The sequence below is a fragment of the Triplophysa dalaica genome, chromosome 24 (assembly GCF_015846415.1).
Source record: "Triplophysa dalaica isolate WHDGS20190420 chromosome 24, ASM1584641v1, whole genome shotgun sequence".
Classification (NCBI taxonomy): domain Eukaryota; kingdom Metazoa; phylum Chordata; class Actinopteri; order Cypriniformes; family Nemacheilidae; genus Triplophysa; species Triplophysa dalaica.
The window spans coordinates 6378017-6396412 of record NC_079565.1 but is presented as its reverse complement, the minus strand read 5'-3'; the positions used below and the strand labels follow the sequence as shown (position 1 = coordinate 6396412).

The 18396-nt window shown below is 37.4% G+C and overlaps 2 protein-coding genes across 4 annotated transcripts in view; both read right to left on the bottom strand.

The window, feature by feature from the left end:
* Window positions 1-2822: 2822 nt before the first annotated feature.
* On the bottom strand, window positions 2823-11910 carry parvaa (parvin, alpha a). The gene is made up of 13 exons (XM_056740155.1): window positions 11775-11910; window positions 8210-8299; window positions 8011-8081; window positions 7764-7866; window positions 7519-7659; window positions 6812-6927; window positions 6303-6361; window positions 5079-5098; window positions 4911-4972; window positions 4759-4827; window positions 4414-4515; window positions 3958-4030; window positions 2823-3733 (listed from the first exon to the last, which is right to left on the bottom strand). Exons 1-13 carry the CDS (start codon window positions 11908-11910, stop codon window positions 3657-3659), a joined length of 1119 nt encoding a protein of 372 aa, XP_056596133.1. The 3' UTR covers window positions 2823-3656.
* Window positions 11911-12975: 1065 nt separating this feature from the next.
* The window catches only part of mical2b (microtubule associated monooxygenase, calponin and LIM domain containing 2b), a 42465-nt gene continuing 37044 nt past the window's right edge, over window positions 12976-18396 (bottom strand). For 2 of the 3 annotated variants that reach the window (XM_056739404.1, XM_056739405.1), the window contains 6 exons: window positions 17857-17927; window positions 17651-17749; window positions 17482-17575; window positions 15549-15648; window positions 15398-15471; window positions 12976-13777 (listed from right to left, as the gene is read on the bottom strand). In XM_056739404.1, coding sequence (XP_056595382.1) covers window positions 13593-13777; window positions 15398-15471; window positions 15549-15648; window positions 17482-17575; window positions 17651-17749; window positions 17857-17927 — 623 coding nt within the window. In that variant the 3' untranslated portion in view covers window positions 12976-13592. The remainder of the gene's footprint in view (window positions 13778-15397; window positions 15472-15548; window positions 15649-17481; window positions 17576-17650; window positions 17750-17856; window positions 17928-18396) is intronic. The other variant, XM_056739407.1, reaches the window with a different exon arrangement.

Below are 18396 nucleotides of genomic sequence, written 5' to 3'. Positions count from 1 at the left end.
CATTGGCGAGTTCGACAAAATTCGCGTTTAGCAGCAAATTTAGGGGTCGTGAAAGCTCAAAAACACACCTTCCATTGTGCCTCGGACACCCTGTTCATAGAATAACTTCTATGTGAAACAACGGCTACTTTTTAAAAGTGAACATGAAAAATGAAAATGTTGTCATAATTTATTCCAAACCTGTATACATTTCTTTGCTTGGTTGAACACAAAGGAAGATATTTGGAAGAATGTTAGTAACCAAACAGTTCTCGTCCCCCATTCATAGTAGGTAAACACTACAGGAGTCAATGGGGGATGAGATCTGTTTGGTCACCGACATTCTTTCAAACATCTTCATTTGCGTTTAGCAGAACAAAGAAATGTAAACAGGTTTGCAACAATCTGAGTTTGACACAATTTTCATTTTTGAGTGAACTATTCCTTTAAGGGAACCCCTATGTTTGAAACCCTTTCAATGGGTCCAGAAGTGATGTTGTTACTGGTGTAGTAGGTACATTAGAAATTAAGAATAGAAATATATTCTATATTCTAGGCAGGTTTGTCTACATAGTGGATCGCTCATCCATTATACTAACCATTGCCATCTTGTGGTAAGAATAGACAAAAGCTTGTGTCATAAACAAACACAGCATGGTAAACTGTCATGGGACCAGTAAACTTAAGTGATTTATTTATGAATAATCTATAAATTAGCAGCCGGTTTCATTTTAAACAGTAACGTCATTGTTATATGAAGAAAGGGGTATTTAAACACACGTTAATACTAGAAAAAAAGTTTTGTCTATAACATTAAGAGCAAAGATTTGAATACATCTAAAAGAGAAAAGAGGGAGATATGCATAAAAATATACATAAAAGTCATTGAAAACTTGTGCTTTAACACAGAGAGAGAGAGAGAGAGAGAGAGAGAGAGGAATGAAGGGGTGTAATTAAATAGTCATTTAATTGGATCTGTAAAACAAGCAATGAAGTAGCTTGTTAACTTGTTACTGTTACCCGTGAGAGGAAGCCGGCGTGCCTGAGCTCGCCATTTACACAATGTTGTTCTCCCGTCCTATAGGGACCCAATCAAGTCACAGTGAAAAGGAAACAGTGATGAAGTCCTTGTGCATTTTTTCTGAGAATGTCGTTCATCAAGTCATGACTATACAGGGGTCAAATACAGTAGAAAAACATGAATTGTTCGCAGATTTGTTGACCAGATGGAATCAAAAAACGTATGTGTGAATCAAACGCTCTTTAGGAGATTTGATGTCATGCCTTCCTGTAAACTTTTTATAAATGGAGTCCTTAAGCCGTGCCTGATGTTCTAGATAAATGGGTATTTGTCTTTGATGTTCAATTGCTGTTTGAGAAGCTGTAATTCTCATAATCCGCATGCTGAGGGTGGAGGATCCGACCAGTTAGGGGATCCCTGTATAAGGACAACACCGAGGACGGATGGAGTTTAAATTAGGAGACCAAATACAGGAGATCAGAGAATCTTTTGTTTACATGTAGCTCTTGTTACAACTTTGTCTAACCTTTTAAAGCACATTCATGCAAGTAATTCATGGGCAGAATAGGCACAGAGAAAACTAATAAGACATGTCAGTGTGACACAAAGAGAAAGACAGAAAGAGAACAATGTTTTGAAAAGCAAAAAGGGACAAAATAATTGGAACCTCATTGTAGCAACGCCGTAATTCAGGACATTACATACAGGTCAGTCAATTACTTTGCAGTTTTTCTATAATTTCCCCCACCAATTACACAGCCTCATGGATTTCAATATTCATGCTTTTGTGATAACAGGAAGTAAGAATAGATGGTAAATAATTTAGTCCCTTTTTTCATTTTAATTAAACAGAGCTAGTGAATTCTATATCAACCGTTTCTGCATTACATGTGCAAATAATGGTTTAGAAACAGAGCTAGCGTCATTTTGCCAGGCTGACAATAAAACAGGTTTTAAAATCTCACAGATTTACATTTAAGGAGGGACCCAAGCCGGAATATCAAAGAGATTTTAGGGTGGGCTCTCTTGAATTGGCCCGACTAGCAACCCCCCAGATACTCCTAGAAAACCCACGAAGCAACACACAACAAAACCCCTTAGAACCACCCTTTTTTTTTTAAGTCCATCAGTTCAACCCTTTAAAATGTCTTAACAAAACCATGCAGAAGAACTTCAGACATAAACATCTACTTCCAATGTAATCTTCGGAGGAATGTCCAGAAATCTATTTGGACTAGAAAAATGAAATGAGATCAATCCAATACAAGAGCACTTACAAATCTAGGATTATTTCCTTCCTGTTTAAATTACAGTCTGTCCAACTATCTAGTGACTTAGCACAGGATTACAAATGTTTTTTATATTATAAAATACGTTATTTTTCAAGTTTCTTTTTATTTTATTTGTAGTTAGATATTATTTAACAAACGTCCAATTGTTGCAGTGTATGGAGTCTCCAACACTTGTCGTCAGACCATCCTTTCAGATTTATACCATCACTTTGATTTCATGTCATTTTTGAAGGAAAGCATGCTGAAATGACTTCTCAAGCATCAGTTTCCCATGTGGACAATGATGGTTTTGAAGTAAATGATCCCAAAATAATCTATTTAAATAAGGACAATGAGGGTCCATGTCTGCTAGGCATCTACGTTGTATTTTTAAAGCCGCAAGCATTTGCTGCAGTGAGTGAAGCGAACAGATTCTATCTCTGACAATAAGACATAAATCATAATACAGCACTTGAGAACACAGCCTTCGGAATGGGCAGAGGAACAAGAAAATGGAACGAAAATATGAAAGACTGACAAAATCTCAAAAGGCAGTTTCATCCACGTTTAATGTAGATTTTTTTACATTTTTATCAGGTGCAAAAAGATGAACATGTAAAGTCAGTGTTTTATAAATGATGGCATCTATGAAATGTCGATAAAAAATTGTACAAGTAAAAAAATCTTTGATTAAAAAGGTACCTATACAAATGTTGCCCTAATGTGATTTAAGATGTAAGAAAAATAAATTATAATGAACAAAAATAAGAACCCATTGCTATGGTTTTAAGGTACTTCAGATGGCCAGACTGAGCCAACATGATATAAAAATATTTTGTCTTTGGTTAAGGCACACTCACTACGGAATTCTTCCAAGGAAAACAACACTAAGTGGAAAGTTACAAAAACGCTGGACAGAAATCCAAGAAAAGCATTTCATCCGACATCATGGTTATTTGGTCATGTATACTGGGAATAGGAGTGGACAAATTCCACTACAACTCCTATCAGGCCTTGAGCCTGAGTCAGGCCAAGTAGACTTTCTTTACTCTTACACTGTGATTTAGGATAATATAGTGTGATGAATAATGTGTGAATAACGTGAAGTGCAAGATAGGATGTTCTATATCTTCAATACAATGAATACATTTCTTCTTATAGAAACGCAAAATACATTTCCCCAAATAAGAATCTAAGTCTTGAGGTCTGGAATGCCGCCATGAAAAGCATTTATATTTTTGTGTTATATTCTTTAGTGTTTTACATCGACTTAAAAAAACTGAAGACACAAATGACAGTTATATAGTGGTATTACAGTACGATACCATAATATTTGCCTGCGAGTCTTAGATGTCATTCAAGAAAAGGTCCCCATAGACATGTGCTCATTCCACGTGTCTGTACCTGGTGAAAAGGTTGTACAGAACTCGAAGTGTCGATTTTAGATCACAATTCACAATATCTGAAAAGAAAATGTTGATATTAGAACAGGGGGGGGGTAATAACGTATACCTAAAATATACATTATCATTCAGACAAACCTGCTATAATTGTAGTGCACATAGTTTCATAATTTAAATAAATGTTTAGTATTTACAATACATATTTTTGCCAAAGACTAAAAATAAAAGCATCGACGACAATAGAAATGCTGATAGGATTTGCAGAAATCAAAAGCATAGTTACCCTCAGGCCTGGGTTTTGGCCTCTCCAGGCCACCATCTTGCATCAACTCAAAGGAGAAAAACACATTATGAACCTGCAATTGATACAAAATAACTTTTTGTGATACCTTGATGCTCAAAGCAGGACCTGTGTTAAAAAATAATCTGATTTCTCCAAACTAGACTGTAGACCTAAAGCAGTTATCTCGGAAATCCACACGCGAGCTTGATATTAGAAGTAGAACTAAGCTACACACCACTCCACTTATCCATTTCCTGTGCAGAGGCAGATTACAGATGCATCCCGTTGCTACGTGCCCATTTGGCACAAACCGGGCATGCTGGATGTGACCCAGGTGAGCAGCCTGTTCTCTGGGCTCGCTGTCAACCGCCTGCCCCTCTCAATGACACTCACAGCGGGCCACGGCGGCTTTCAACACTGAAGGACGGTAATCACAGACGTATTGCTAATGTATACCTTTTGGTCGAAATTCTCAGGGGTCAAGAAGAAGTTGTAGAGAGGAACGAAGTATCCTTCCAGCAGTCCCATCAGAAGCACAAGGTACACACCATCTGCGAACTACAAAAATGTCCGAGTCACAAGTCAATCCTCTTGACATCATCCATATTGATGGTAAAAGAAAATGATGGAACTACACACTCCAATTCATGGTTTCACTGGATTTATTAAACATTGCTGGTTCTTAACATATTGTTGGAACAGTTTTATGAAAATCACTATAATACATCACTTATGTAGCTTAAAGAAACAATTAAATTTTTATTTGTCTTTTGTGTTGGTAGTACATAATGTATGTGATACCTGTGTGTCCAGCTCAGATACCTCCAAGTTCAGTTTGTTTAGATGCTTGTTAACAAAGGTGATAAGAGTCTGCAGAAAAAAATGTGGGGTCAGGCTCATCTACGGATGTCAATGTGGAGTCTCTGGCTAATATTCATACATATTCATCATACCTTCTTCACCACATTGAGCTTGTCAGGGGCATGGTCAAACAAGGTATCAAAAGCATCACGCTCTATTTGTGAGAGAGAGTAAAATAATTTTAACAATACACCCACAACTACAGGAGAAGCATACATCAATCATAACTTGAACATGAAGATAGGAATAATTACACTTACCATGTCTGCCAGATAAAGCCCTTGAAAGAAAAACAACAGCCGTGTTAAATTATTTATATATGCAGTATACTATATATTTATTTAGCATATATCGCTGCTGTCCGTCTGAAACCTCGCAGAGGATTTCGTGATAAAACATTTTTTACTTAAAGCATCACGATTAGTCACCCTTTATGTTTGTCACTGGGTTTTGCAAATATCTAACCAATAGAAAGCATTAAAAAGTGCATTTAATCACTTTCAAAGCGCAGCGTTTTTTCTTTCATTTCCTCGAAAAACGCAAATTTTGACATCCTAAGTTTCGCAAGGCCACCGACTTGTAAATTTACATTAACAATTAGTTCAACATAATAACAATTGGCTTATTCTTGATTCTCAAATATCACTGATAACGTAAGTAACTAAAGTAAAAATGAATAAAAAAAACGGATACAATTATTATCCTAATTCCTTTTTATTTAGCCAATCGCCTTTGAGTCTCTTCTAGGAACATTATTGGTACAGTCAAAAGTAGGCGGTATCGGGGGAGGGGTGTTGTAGAGACAATTGCACAAAAGGAGTGAGTGCAGTATGAGTCATCAGTCAATCATGTGATATTCACAATAAAAAAAAACTATAAAATTGTAATCTGTTAATTGTCAACTTCAAAGCCCTTTAAATACACGGCGCAATAAACTCGGCATGCTTTTTTTATTCCTCTCCCATAAAACATGGGCAAAACAAATCTCCTATAATGTTACAGTCACTCAAACCCTGGCAGAACAGAGAGCGGTGATTTGGTCCGGTGGAAGGGTGATGAAATCGATCGGGCAAGTCTGGGACAGCGCTGGACAGGGTTCTCTCCCCATGAGGCCCCTCCTGCCACACTCTCTAATCACTTGTGCCAGCCATCAGCCCGGGCAACAGCAGCTACTATGCGTGTGATAACAGCCTTAGGAAGTTTTCCACAAACACACACACGTGCAAAAGCACACACTTATCTCCCCAGCTGCCAGGTGCCTGCTGGACCTCTCTACAGTCAGCTGTGCACATATGTGTGTGTGTGACTACACAAAGGAGTGATAAAACAGCGTCAAGGCTAAGCCAAGCGGCATCATAATGACTAAAGCACATGAAAGGAAAAATGACAAAAAGGTGTAAAGATGTTAAACCCCTGATATTGACACGTTTATTAACATGCCGAGGTGAGATTCGAAAATGAGCGCCATTGCAGCATTGACATACTCTGTGTTGCCTGTGATTTCCTCCAGAATTTGACGAGATTGGAGAATTCCTTCTCGTTTCTAAATGGGAGGAAAAAGGACAGACGGGTTATGAATACAGAATGAGAAATCTCTGGAGGTCTTAAGACACTGTTGCCTTTGCAAGCCTTATCGAAACATCTGTTATGAGGAAACAGTGCGTGCTAGTTATGCATGAGAGCAAAATACAGCAAGTCTGAAGAAAAACATACATTCTTAATGAACTGTAATAGTATATTAGACACAGATTTCCAAGACTGCTCCAGTATTCCCACACATGGATGACCTTTCATGAATTCTCCTTTTGTTCGTGATTACTAAATAGCGTTTTTTTTTTATTATTACACGTACAAAGGGCATTTTCTACTGACTTTATAATTTAGAAAAAATACCTTTACTATACTTATAGTATTCATTTAATTTTTTAATGTTATTTAACAAACCACATAAACGATTTTTGAGGAACAATAAGACTAATCACAAGCTACATACCTGGACCACAACCACCTGTATGGACACATGATCGGGGAGGCGAATGGGCGCTCTGAAGTGCTGTGACAGCGCCACCAGCAGGTGAAGGATGGCCACAATGCTCTTAGCATGAACAGCTGACAACAATCACACAAATGTTAAAAACAAAATCTGCATTTTTCAGGGCCAGGGCTGGCATGAAGTGTCTACTACTAAAACAAGCCTCTGAGACATGTCGGTCTATTACTTAAGGACATTGACTTAAGCTTGTCTCCATTTAAAACCTGAATCAATAAAGTGAATAAATCTTTCTGCCTCATCAAACTTAAAGCACTATAAACAACCTACAATCTCTTTAGCATCGTTTCTGCCACAGCGGAGAGATTGAATTCTGCTAAAAGGCCCTGTTACATCACCTTAAGTGTTTTGAGAGTCTTTGAACCTCCAGGTTGAGCAACATACCCGTAAATAGTGCCTTAAACCTGACAGGTGCTTTTTCACTCAAAATCCTTCAAAAATGTCAAATTAATTGAATTGTATCTTCTTCATTTAAGAACATGAAGATGACATCTTTCGGGGGGGGGGCTTTCTTGGAGAGCTCACATTCAAGCATGCACCCAAAATGAGCATCTTGACTAGTTAATACAAATGTGTTTGACTGGACTTGGATCTAAACTTTGCAGGATTAAAGCTGTCTAGGAGCAGAAGAAGAGAAATCAGGGACCAACCGTCAACGTTCCATTTGATGCTTCTGGTGGAGACCTTCAAAGCATCATTGATCCTCTCCAGAACCGTCTGAAGTTTCTGTTTCTGGGCAATCTCAGACTGGGTCACCTCAGCGACGTTGAGCTTCTCACCTTCCAGCTTTTCTGTGAAATCCAAAACACAGCATCGAATCAGAACTTGTGGAGGAGATCTCAAGAAGAATCTACTGAGATGAAGTGCACTCTTATATGTGTTTGAGATTCCATACCAAACAGTTTTTGAAGGACCTGTCCATCGTAAAGATCTTCTGCCAGGTCCTTCACAATGATCCTTTCCCCTACCAGCACATCATTGATCCAGTCGATGAGCACCTAATTCAGACATTCAACAAACGCAAATTACATTGAATCAATTTGCGTCAATGCATCTAAAATTACCTTCAGTTTTCATTCATACAGTCATACCATCCAACCTCACACTTCCATACAAAAAACGCATTCGTTTTAAAAGCAAACCTTCATGAGTTCTTGCAGTTTAGGATCATTCTTTGAGTTCGGGTCCACCATGGTGCGGACCTCATTTTCCTCTGTGAGAGACAGGAGATGGAGAGGGTAATAGTTGGAGGTTAAAGAAAACAGGTTTGTAAGGGCTTCCTATTAACCAGAGGGAGCATCTAGATGCATCAATCGAATAATCACGCTACGGGTTGAGTACCTAGCATGATGTCTTCAGGATGAAGCTCAAAAGGTGTGGGACTCAAGGGGAGATTAATGGCGTTCATCCCCTCCTCCTGCAGCTCTGACACTTTAAGATAGAATACATAGTATGAGGTAAGAAATTACAAAACCAAAGGAAAATAATTTGAAGAATGTCAGAAACCAAACAACACTGAAACCCATTTACTTTCATTGTATGGACACAAAACCACTGAGACATTTCTCAAAATATCTTCCTTTGTGCTCCACAGAAAAAAAAGAGTCAAGGTTTTGTACCACATAAGGGTGAATAAATGATAAGAGAAATCATTGCATTTTTATGCAGCTATGTGGAGATTTTAGCGGCATCTAGTGGTGAGGCTCCAAATTGCAACTAACGGCTCACTCCCCCCTCCCTTTCGAAGCACTGTGGCGGCTCTCACAGGACCAAGATGGCGTCACATCTTTTTTTTGATGAAGGAGAGAATGTATTTAAGAAATGCGCTCTGTAGAGCAGTTTGTCCGTTTAGGGCTACTGTAGAAACAACATGGTGAATTCCATGTAAGGGACTCGCGGTGTATGTAGATAGAAATAGCTCATTCTAAGATAATAAAAACATACTTCATTATGTAAGGTTTTTATACACTTCTGAAGACACAGTTATGTATATTATATTGCATTTCTGTGAATAGATCCTCCAAAAAAGTACACAGTGGACCTTTAATATACATTTTTTATCACTATGTGTGTTCCCTGGAAATCAACCCCACAATCTTTCCACTGCCTTCTCCGTGCTTAACCGATTAAGCTACAAGAACACAACCCCACCACCATAAGTGGAATTAAATGCTACATTTGCTCCACAGTCACTCCACAATCTAGTCTGCATTTATTAAAACTCATCCTCCTAACACGCCAGGCCACTTTCCTCTCTCCATCTAGTACCCTTTGAATCTTCTCCTCCTAGAAACCACCTGAGATGCCAGCTCCTCGCTCCTAACACATCCCAGCATGCATCTCTGTCTGCAGCGCTGATTATGGGATGCGAACATCCTGTGCTGGATTCCAGAGGCCTCCCGCGGAGGACGATATCCTATTAATCAACACCCTCTCGAACTCACGAACAGCTGATCTCCTGCTGCTTCTCACAGTCATGGGGCGGAGGGGGGGGTTTGATAAAATCCAAAGGCATGACAAAAACATCATGTAGTGAGTTCATATATATAGGTGATTCTAAAATTGATAGTAGGACTGAATGCTAATTGGCCAATACAGCATAGTTTTAGTATTAAAGGGATAGTTCACTCAAAAAATTTAAATTCTGTCATTTATTCATTCACATGCGGTTCCCATATATGACCAAGAAGATATTTTGAGAAATGTCTGAGCGGTGTGTATACAGTGGAAATCAATGACGACCAATATTGTTTGGTTACCAATGCGCCTATAAATATCTTCTTTTGTGTTCTGCAGAAGAAAGTCATACAAATAATTGCTTTGCTACACTGCCTTTTACTTACCTAACAAACACACACACGGATCTTTAACTTGAGTGTGTGTGCCATACGTTCTGTAATCAAACCGTTCAAAGTCTGCTTCATTTTAATTCACATTTCCAATCCAGTAACGAAAGCAATAAAGAGAAAATGTACCATCTCCTAAATACAAAACGTTGAATAGTCCACATCGAATCAAATCATAGATCAATTACTCATCCCAGTCACCGGTCTAGTCCCGTGCACGGGTGAATAAGATACAGAGAAATAGACAGACAGGACATCAGAAGGCTCAGCTGCATTCATCCTCTTACACAGTGCCGAGTGCTGATGGATGCACAATAATCATTACAGAAATGTACTCTGGGAACTCTGCAAACCAGGTAGAAACACTCCAGCGTAATGGACAGCAGCACACGGCTAATTCGGTTACTAGATAAGAGGACAACATGTCGCTATGGATTAAGATATTATGTAGTCGGATGTGGCTTTTTTGGGAAAGGAAAGCAAAATTAATTTAGATTTGGGCCACTATATCATTAATGAACAGCTGCGGACATGAAGCTCATCTTGAAGTCTGGGCCCCGTTCTCAAAAAAAATATTTTTGCTGCCTGTTCAATTTACTTAACTTGCTTAAGTTAAATCAACACAACTTTTGGAAAATATGGTTACAACATGATTGTTTTATGTTAAGTCATAACTGAATCCATTCATTTTGGGACAACATAAAGGAGTTGTGTTGTGTTAACATAAAATAGTTATAATAGGGCAGAGGACTTATATTTCCCAGCATGCTTTGCGTACACTGCATTTTGAGAGTTATTTTCTTAGATAAGTGTTTTATATTATGCATTTTTCAGTAAAAAGAAACACTTGTTAGTTTAATGTTCATTTATCTTAAAAGTTTTAAAGAGTTAGTTATATTTTTGAGTTTGGTGGTTACCCTTGTTCAGAAAAGTGTTTCCTTTGGTTAGGGCGTGGGTGGTTACAATAATATGCATTTCTGTCGAGTTCTATTTTCTCAATAACATCTTATTGCAGTTAAATGAGATAAAGTCTAATAAATGTTACAAATGTATAATATAAAAATGTTGAACATTTCAATTTATTTTAGTGTTTTTATTTGACCTACAGACTTAGTCGCTCTAAGTTCCAATCATTAAGTACAATCAACACAAATGGATAACATTAGCAAAGCTTATTTCTGTTAAATAAATTGAACTTAATCAGGTCATCTTAGATCAAGCTATAGTCATTAAATTCAAGACAATAATTTACATTTATTCAAAATAAGTGTGTGATGTACCATTTAATTAACACAGTTATGAGCGATTTACTTAAAACATTATGTTACAATTAATTGTATATTACCTTTTCCATTGAAGCAACTAAGTTTTGTGGGACCAGTTGACATAACTTTATTAATTAAATACAACATTTCATTTCTAAGAGTGTACAATAACATCTTAAGCCCTGTTCAGACTGAACGCCTTACATGGTTAGAACACTGCCATGGCTGGGTGTTGGCTGAAGACATGTCTTAAGCACACTGTTTTATGTGCCAATGTGTGTTTATAAATATAAAAAGAGATTATTTCTACAAAATTGTAGTTTAAAGGTATTTGATCATATCTGAATGGTTATATGGGTATATTTACCATCATCAGGTTTGCAATACTAATATAAACACTCCTGCAGGGCACATATTTTGTAGTCTTCTTGTCACGTAGCCTAAACTCAAGACGTCACAAAAAAAAATATCATCTGACGTGTCTGACGTTGGCAATTTAGCGTTCGTGACGTCATCTGTACGACGTCGTAATGGAAACTTTACGGAGCGTAATCACTCTTCACTACTTTCGCTAAAACGTTTAAAAGTGCGTGTTGTTTTGTTGTCCTCAAATTCTAGTCATGCAAAATAAACGTTGACGGTGTAAACGAACATAAATGAAGCGTCCGTCCGGCTCGAGGGAATTTTCCAAACTTTAGGAAAAGTTAGTTTTCGTCAACAAGCACTTTCATGCTAATCCATATTGTTGTAAGACATGTTTACTAGCAAACTAAGCATCGGAATCTTATTTTCTACCTTCTTTCGCCTTTTTTCTCCTGGCCAGAGTCCCACCAAGTTTCCCGAGGAACGAGTCATCTTTCTTCCTCGAGGACGGAGACTTTGGCGTCGGCGACTTGGGCGAGGACGGAGATTTCTGCGGGGAAGACGCCATCGATTCCCGGAGTCTTCAAACGAGTAAGCGGTGTCAGAAAGTGTAAATAATGCGTGTTTATCCCGCTGATTGAGTGAGAAAAACCCCAGGAGCAAGAACGGAAACGGAATTCCAGTTATTTGCCCAGCCTTCTGAAAGCAGCGTCCCGTCCTTTGATCCCGCCCTCTTGTCCTCAGGGAGCATATTTACAAAGTTATTCGCAGTTGTTTGCGCAATGTTTAAAAATGTACAAATTACGTTATTTTTTTAATTACCATGGTATTTATACATTGAGAGTGAAAAATATTCAATATAATATTTATGTAATTGAAAGTATAATTGTTTATTTATAAAAAAATACAATATTTAACCTAAATATTCAAATATATTTGTATTAATTGCGCATTAACTAGTGTTACCAGCAGTGTTGGGTGTAACTAGTTACTAAGTAATTAGTTACTGTATTTTACTTACTTTTCCCTTGAAAAAGTAAAGTAAGGGATTACTCATATGTTTTCTGTAATTTAATTACAGTTACTTTTGATGTACTTAAACTAAATACATTGTGAAATATATGCGTGTGCAATAGTGTATTTGACATCAAAATTCAAAGTCTTACTTTAAAATCTGTGCTCACATTTGTAATACTTTGGTCAGTTAATAATATTATTTATTTGAATGAATTAAATAAGCCGTTTCATGTCTATCCTTGAATCACTTAACTAATCAAGGTCGATGTAGGATATAGAAAGTAATTAGTAATGAGTAACTAAGTACTTTTTGGACAGAGTAATTTGGACAGTAATCTAATTACTCTATTGAACATGTAATGAGTAACTAGTAGTTACTTTTTCAGAGGAACTTACCCAACACTGGTTACCAGGCACTACCGTTTGTTTTATTTATACAGTATATTCTTGATATAAAAAATGATTAGTAAATACTGAAAGTAAAATTAATATTAAATGTGTTTATTGCTTTAAACTAAAATAGCTAACATGCAGTTTTTTATACATTTCCAATGAAATTAGTTTTAGATTTTAGTATAGTTATAAGGGTAGTCATTGTTTCATTGTTTTTACATTTATTAAATAAATTACATAATAAACATACATATAAAACCAAAGACCAACTATACATTTTCATAAGTGCCGTTTGATTCTTGAAACAAATCAAATCATATTTCAGTTTATTAAATAATTGCAAATAATGGTCACTTGGGAAGGTCTATGCATTTCAAGACTAGGAGAGAAACAGAGTAGCTCAACAGATATAATATCAAACTGCCTTTAACATTTGGCCTCTTTTAGAATATGCATTATAGAACAAAACAAACATCATTTTAACAACACCGACATATCAAACAAGTGCAAAAACGTAACCACTTTAACTATATAACCATCACTGCACAAAACCACCATTGCACCATTGTGGATAAAAATAGTTTTTCATACCTCTGTGACTGTGCCATTTTGTGTTTCTTTAAATGAAATTAAACATTTACAAACTCATTTTCCCTAAACAAAGAGGCACTTGTTTTGTTTTTGGTTTATTTCTTTTCAAGAAGGCAGCGTTAAGGTTAACAGTTTGTTTAACATCCAGATGCTGATCTTTAAAGGCTCTCTTATAGTTAGTCTCGCTGGATACTACAGTAGATCCACATCTCAAGTAAAACGTTTAATGAAGGCGAGTTAAGGAATGTCTTAGGTCCAGTTGAACTGATAACCTCTGGAGAGGATCGTGCTCTCCAGATCTCTGTCCTCAGCTTTTTCCTTCAGCCGTTGCTCCTCCAGTAGACTCACGAGTTTGTCTCTTTTCTCCACCACCTTCATGATCTCCACCAGGAGGCTCTGCTCCCCCACCAGCTCACTCGCACTTTTTTCACAGTCTGGAAATAAAAAGTAATACAAAAACAGGAGGCCTGTTGTTAGCTTTGATGATGGTGGTGGTGGATCAATTCACACTAGCTCAGATTCAATATTTTCCAAGGTCTAACTTTGTTAAATTTCACAAAAACATTTATTACATTTTGAAAAAAAGGTGTCAAATAGCTTCAATATTTTGCCAAAAAATTATATACAATAGACTATCATATGATTTTCTCCCACCACGGTGATGCTAGGGTGATGTGGTTGGTTGCTAGGGTGATGTGGGTGGTTGCTAGGGTGTTTCGCTATGCAGCTGCTAGGGTGCTCTGCTCTTTGACTTAAGAGAGGGATATAAATATGACTTGGAAAACATGTTCCATGCAAGTCTATTGGATGTTATTTTGCCATTTCTTGTCCTGGGGGTTAAAATCTTATGTAATCCATTATCACCCCTCTCCTCACACACAATCTGAGGTGTTGTTCATGTTTGCTGAGCCTCATCTTGTAGAACAAAAATACAATTTGCTGGAGGCTTAGGACCAACCATTGACTTGCAAATTAAGACCGCATCACCTTCCTCTGCAGTGATCAATTCCTGTTCACAAGTAAACAAGCCACTTTCAGTATGTTATCACTCTAACAACCAATTATCCAATGTCACATCCGATTCAATTGAAAGAACTGTGCCACGAACCGACCCAAACACTGTCAAACTCAAAATGGAATACGTATGAAAAATATCATGCCTTTTATTAATTAATTTTTCACACAAATTAACCGCAAGTCAAACTGTAGATTTAATTAGCTATTTATTTGTATAGACTAAACATCTCCACCTACTTCGACTTAGTTCAAAAGTAGCTTTTTTTTTTAAAAGTTAACTCAAATTGGCTTTGGAGGCAACTTCAATTTTAATTATCTTAAAGGGGTCAAATGACATGATGACATATGATGATCGTTTGTTTTAGATGTAATGCAATGTGTATACATGATTTAAGGTTAAAAAAACCTGTATTTTCCACATACCGTGCATGTTTGTATCTCCCATTTACTCCACCTCTCTGAAACGTGCAGCATTTGTAAAAAGCTAATCGCTCTGAAAAGCGAGGTGTGCTATGATTGGCCAGTTAACCAGTGTGTAGTGATTGGTCGAATACTGCAAGCGTGTGATGGAAATGTATCGCCTCTTACCATATTTGGAACATCAGGTACCAAAGCAATTGTACTGACAGGTACGCCCACCTTACTTGCGTATACATTTGGGCGGTCTTGGTAAAATCATACCACGAACAACTGACATACATTTGTGGGGGTGTGGTTACAAGAGGTGTTTCGCTTTTAGATAGAATGTATATTTTGTTCCAACACAATTTTACGTGTCTAATACATGAATGGGCAACTTATAACACACAGAAGACACAGAAAGCACATGTTTGCGCCAAATGATCCCTTTAAACTGCTTAAAATCTAGTTCATTTTTCTACAACCTGAATTTGAAAACAAATAAAGTTGAAATTGCCTAAATTATTTCACTAGGCTATTTTCACTAGCCGCAGAAATAAATTAAGAGACCATTCCTAATTTTTTCAGCATTTCTAGGTGTAGAAATGAAGGCCTATCCCTTTTCATGACAAGTTCACCTTCAGTGGCCATTCGCTGCCTCAGTTCTCGCTGCAGCCGACATTGTGTGTCCTCCAACTCCAGTTCCTGCGCACTAGAGACGAGATGATGTATTAGAGATAGATGTACAAACAGAAACATGAATAAAACCCTATAGTCACATGGTCTTACAAGATCATGAGTTCTGACTCGTATCTTGCCAGTTTGTTCTTCTCTAGGACCAGTTTGAACCAGGTTTGGAGTAGCGCCGTCTCATCCGTGGAGTCATCATCTATAAGACAAACAGTTCTTCTTTACTCAGTCAAAACTCAAACACCTGAGCAACTGATAGACAGTTATCACTTGAAAAGGCATTTCAATGACTAAATTGATTCTCCTTGCACATGGCTTTTCCAGGTCTTGAAATTACACTTTCTCAACATTTCCCAACTCCTTCATATCTCATCATGAGAATCCAGCCATACCTATTTCTACAAGCCTATTATGCGTCGAAATACTATTTAGCTAATAGTCTCACATAGTTAAAATGTTAAATTCTGCCACAGCATACTGCCGTTAAATGTCAGTTAACAAAGAGGCCATTCCAGAAAATGCACATCCCCACAGCCCCTCATCTTATACAATTTTTTCACACAAAGACATGTAAACATGCAGCACAATGGATACGGGCAGGTCAAAGTGCACCGTTACAAAAGCTCCCAAATATTTATTAATAGAATTCTGTTGCATTCAGTTAAGACACACTGCATCCTTGTTGTCCACTTTACAAAAGGCCGTCCTCCTCTGCATCCTTGTAACATTGTGGAAGTGCTCTGTTCAATGCTGCGCTCGCCAGAGAGGCACTTTGATGAAACAAGGCCAGAAACATGTCACATGACACACTTAAAGAAATGCTTTTGATGTATTAACATGATGTATTGCATGAGGAAGTGTTTTGTCGCTGCTTTACCCGGCTGCTACAGCTGGTTTTTCAATACCTAACAATTTCAATTCAGCCTGTTGGAAGTTAAGAGAGGACGCAAGGAAAGTGAATGTTAGAATTCAATTTACAGTCTTGATAATTACAGCTCAGAGCTTTCAAAAATATGATTATAAACTCATTATGCGGTACGTGAAAAGGGCGCAGCGACTTTGGCTTTTTTCTTTAGAAAGACTTGTTGCGTTTAATAATCCCCGCGGGGCATGTAGATCAACATTCACCAAAATAATGAAACATCACATTTCCAACTCATTTCGGAGGCACTTTTCCCCTTCTCTGGCTATTTACAGAACCCATTACCTCTGCAGTCATTTCAATATAATTTTGACTCTAAATGGCCATTTAGTGCGAATGCAAATCACTATTATTTGAATCTCTAATTTCGCCCCTCCAAAAAAGTCATAAATAAAGGCTGTTTTGCGGTTGCCTTTCTGTGCCGGCAGTCTGGATCCGCATGGTAGGTGCCTAGAATCTTGGCTATATGAAATCAAGTGTTCAAAATGTTTCTTTGGACAGTGCAAAAATGAAATGCGCTGACCTACGCGGGGAAAATAGGTTAAAAAAGGAAGGAAGGAATGGATAAAAGGGGGAAAAGACGGGAATGTAGGAGAAGCTGCTTTGAAGTGTGAAATAAAGAACTATTTACATAATTAAACTTGAATTGAATGGAAGGAAGAAAAAAGGAAAGAAGAAAGAATGAATGAAGGAAGGAAGGAAGGAAAGTGAAGGGGAGAGACGCAAGAAAAGATTGAAAGGAAAAGAGGAAGAAAAACTAAGAAAAGAAAGGAGAGAAAGGATTTATTATTATATTGATGGTGCTACAGAAAGATCAAACAAAACCACAACATTATAATCTAATTCAACAAAAGTACACAAATATTCCTGTCTTCAGTGTATTATGTCCTAAAGATGTGAGCTCAAGTGTGCACGTTTGACAAGCAAACAGCATCATGTGTGTTTTTTCACACAGCTGTCAGCAACAGAAATGCAAACTGTAAGTGTCATAACACCCCTTTAAATAATCAGATAACATCACAGAGTGCCGTAGGTGGAGTCAACGGACATGTGAGGAAAGTTAAAATGATAATGAAGTATGTAAATCATATTTCTGTGAGTGTGGCGTACCAGTTTCTCCTCTGAGGACCTTCTCCAGAGCTACACCTTTCTCCTCTAGAGCTCTCTGCCTCTCTTCAACTTCCTCCAGCTGTCTCTGGATCATCTGTGAAGCATTAAAACGTCTTAAAAGATTTTCAGTCGTTAAAATGCGTATCGTGTGTGTCTGCGTGTGTCATACCTGAGCTCTGTGGAGTCTTTTTAGCTGTTCCCTCTTGGTTTGTCGGACAGCGATGTTCTCCTGTTTTATCCTCTTGGAGTCAGATGTGCCTCTGTGAGCCTTCGAAGTAAACAATGACATTTATAGTGATGAACAGATTCAGATTTAATAGATTGCAGCCGGGTGAGATTTTGTGTTCTTTTTAGACGGGAAGTGAGATGCTGTACCCGTCGTGTATTGGGTTCCTCATCTTCGCTAGATGAGTTGAGTTCCTGTTGCTGATGTTGCTGAACAGAAGCTATGAATACAAACACACAAGAATAATGTCATTTAAATAGCACATTATTAATTCAGATTATTCATAAATCCATAAAAAGAAATTCTTTTAGGCACATTTAAACATTTCGGTATTTTTACTCGTACCCAGAAATGACATGGTACTGGCATAACACTGATCTCTCAACAAGTTTAACATAACAGTTACTAAAAATGAGTCGTCCAAACTTAAGAAGTGTAAATTTGACCGTTTTTGTCTTTTATGACTAATATTGTCCTCACAAACCAAGTTCCAGACGTAGTCACCCTTTCTTTGCTTCATCTCACTTTCCCTGTGCTAAAGAAAATTTCTAGAATATTCTAGCAGTGACGATTGGATATTTTTTAATATATGAAAATTTGTATAGTTTTTGTTGGTTTGCAATAAACCAATATATCAAAATTAATAATATAAGCTCATGATGATATGATGTTTTTTCCTTCCGAGACCC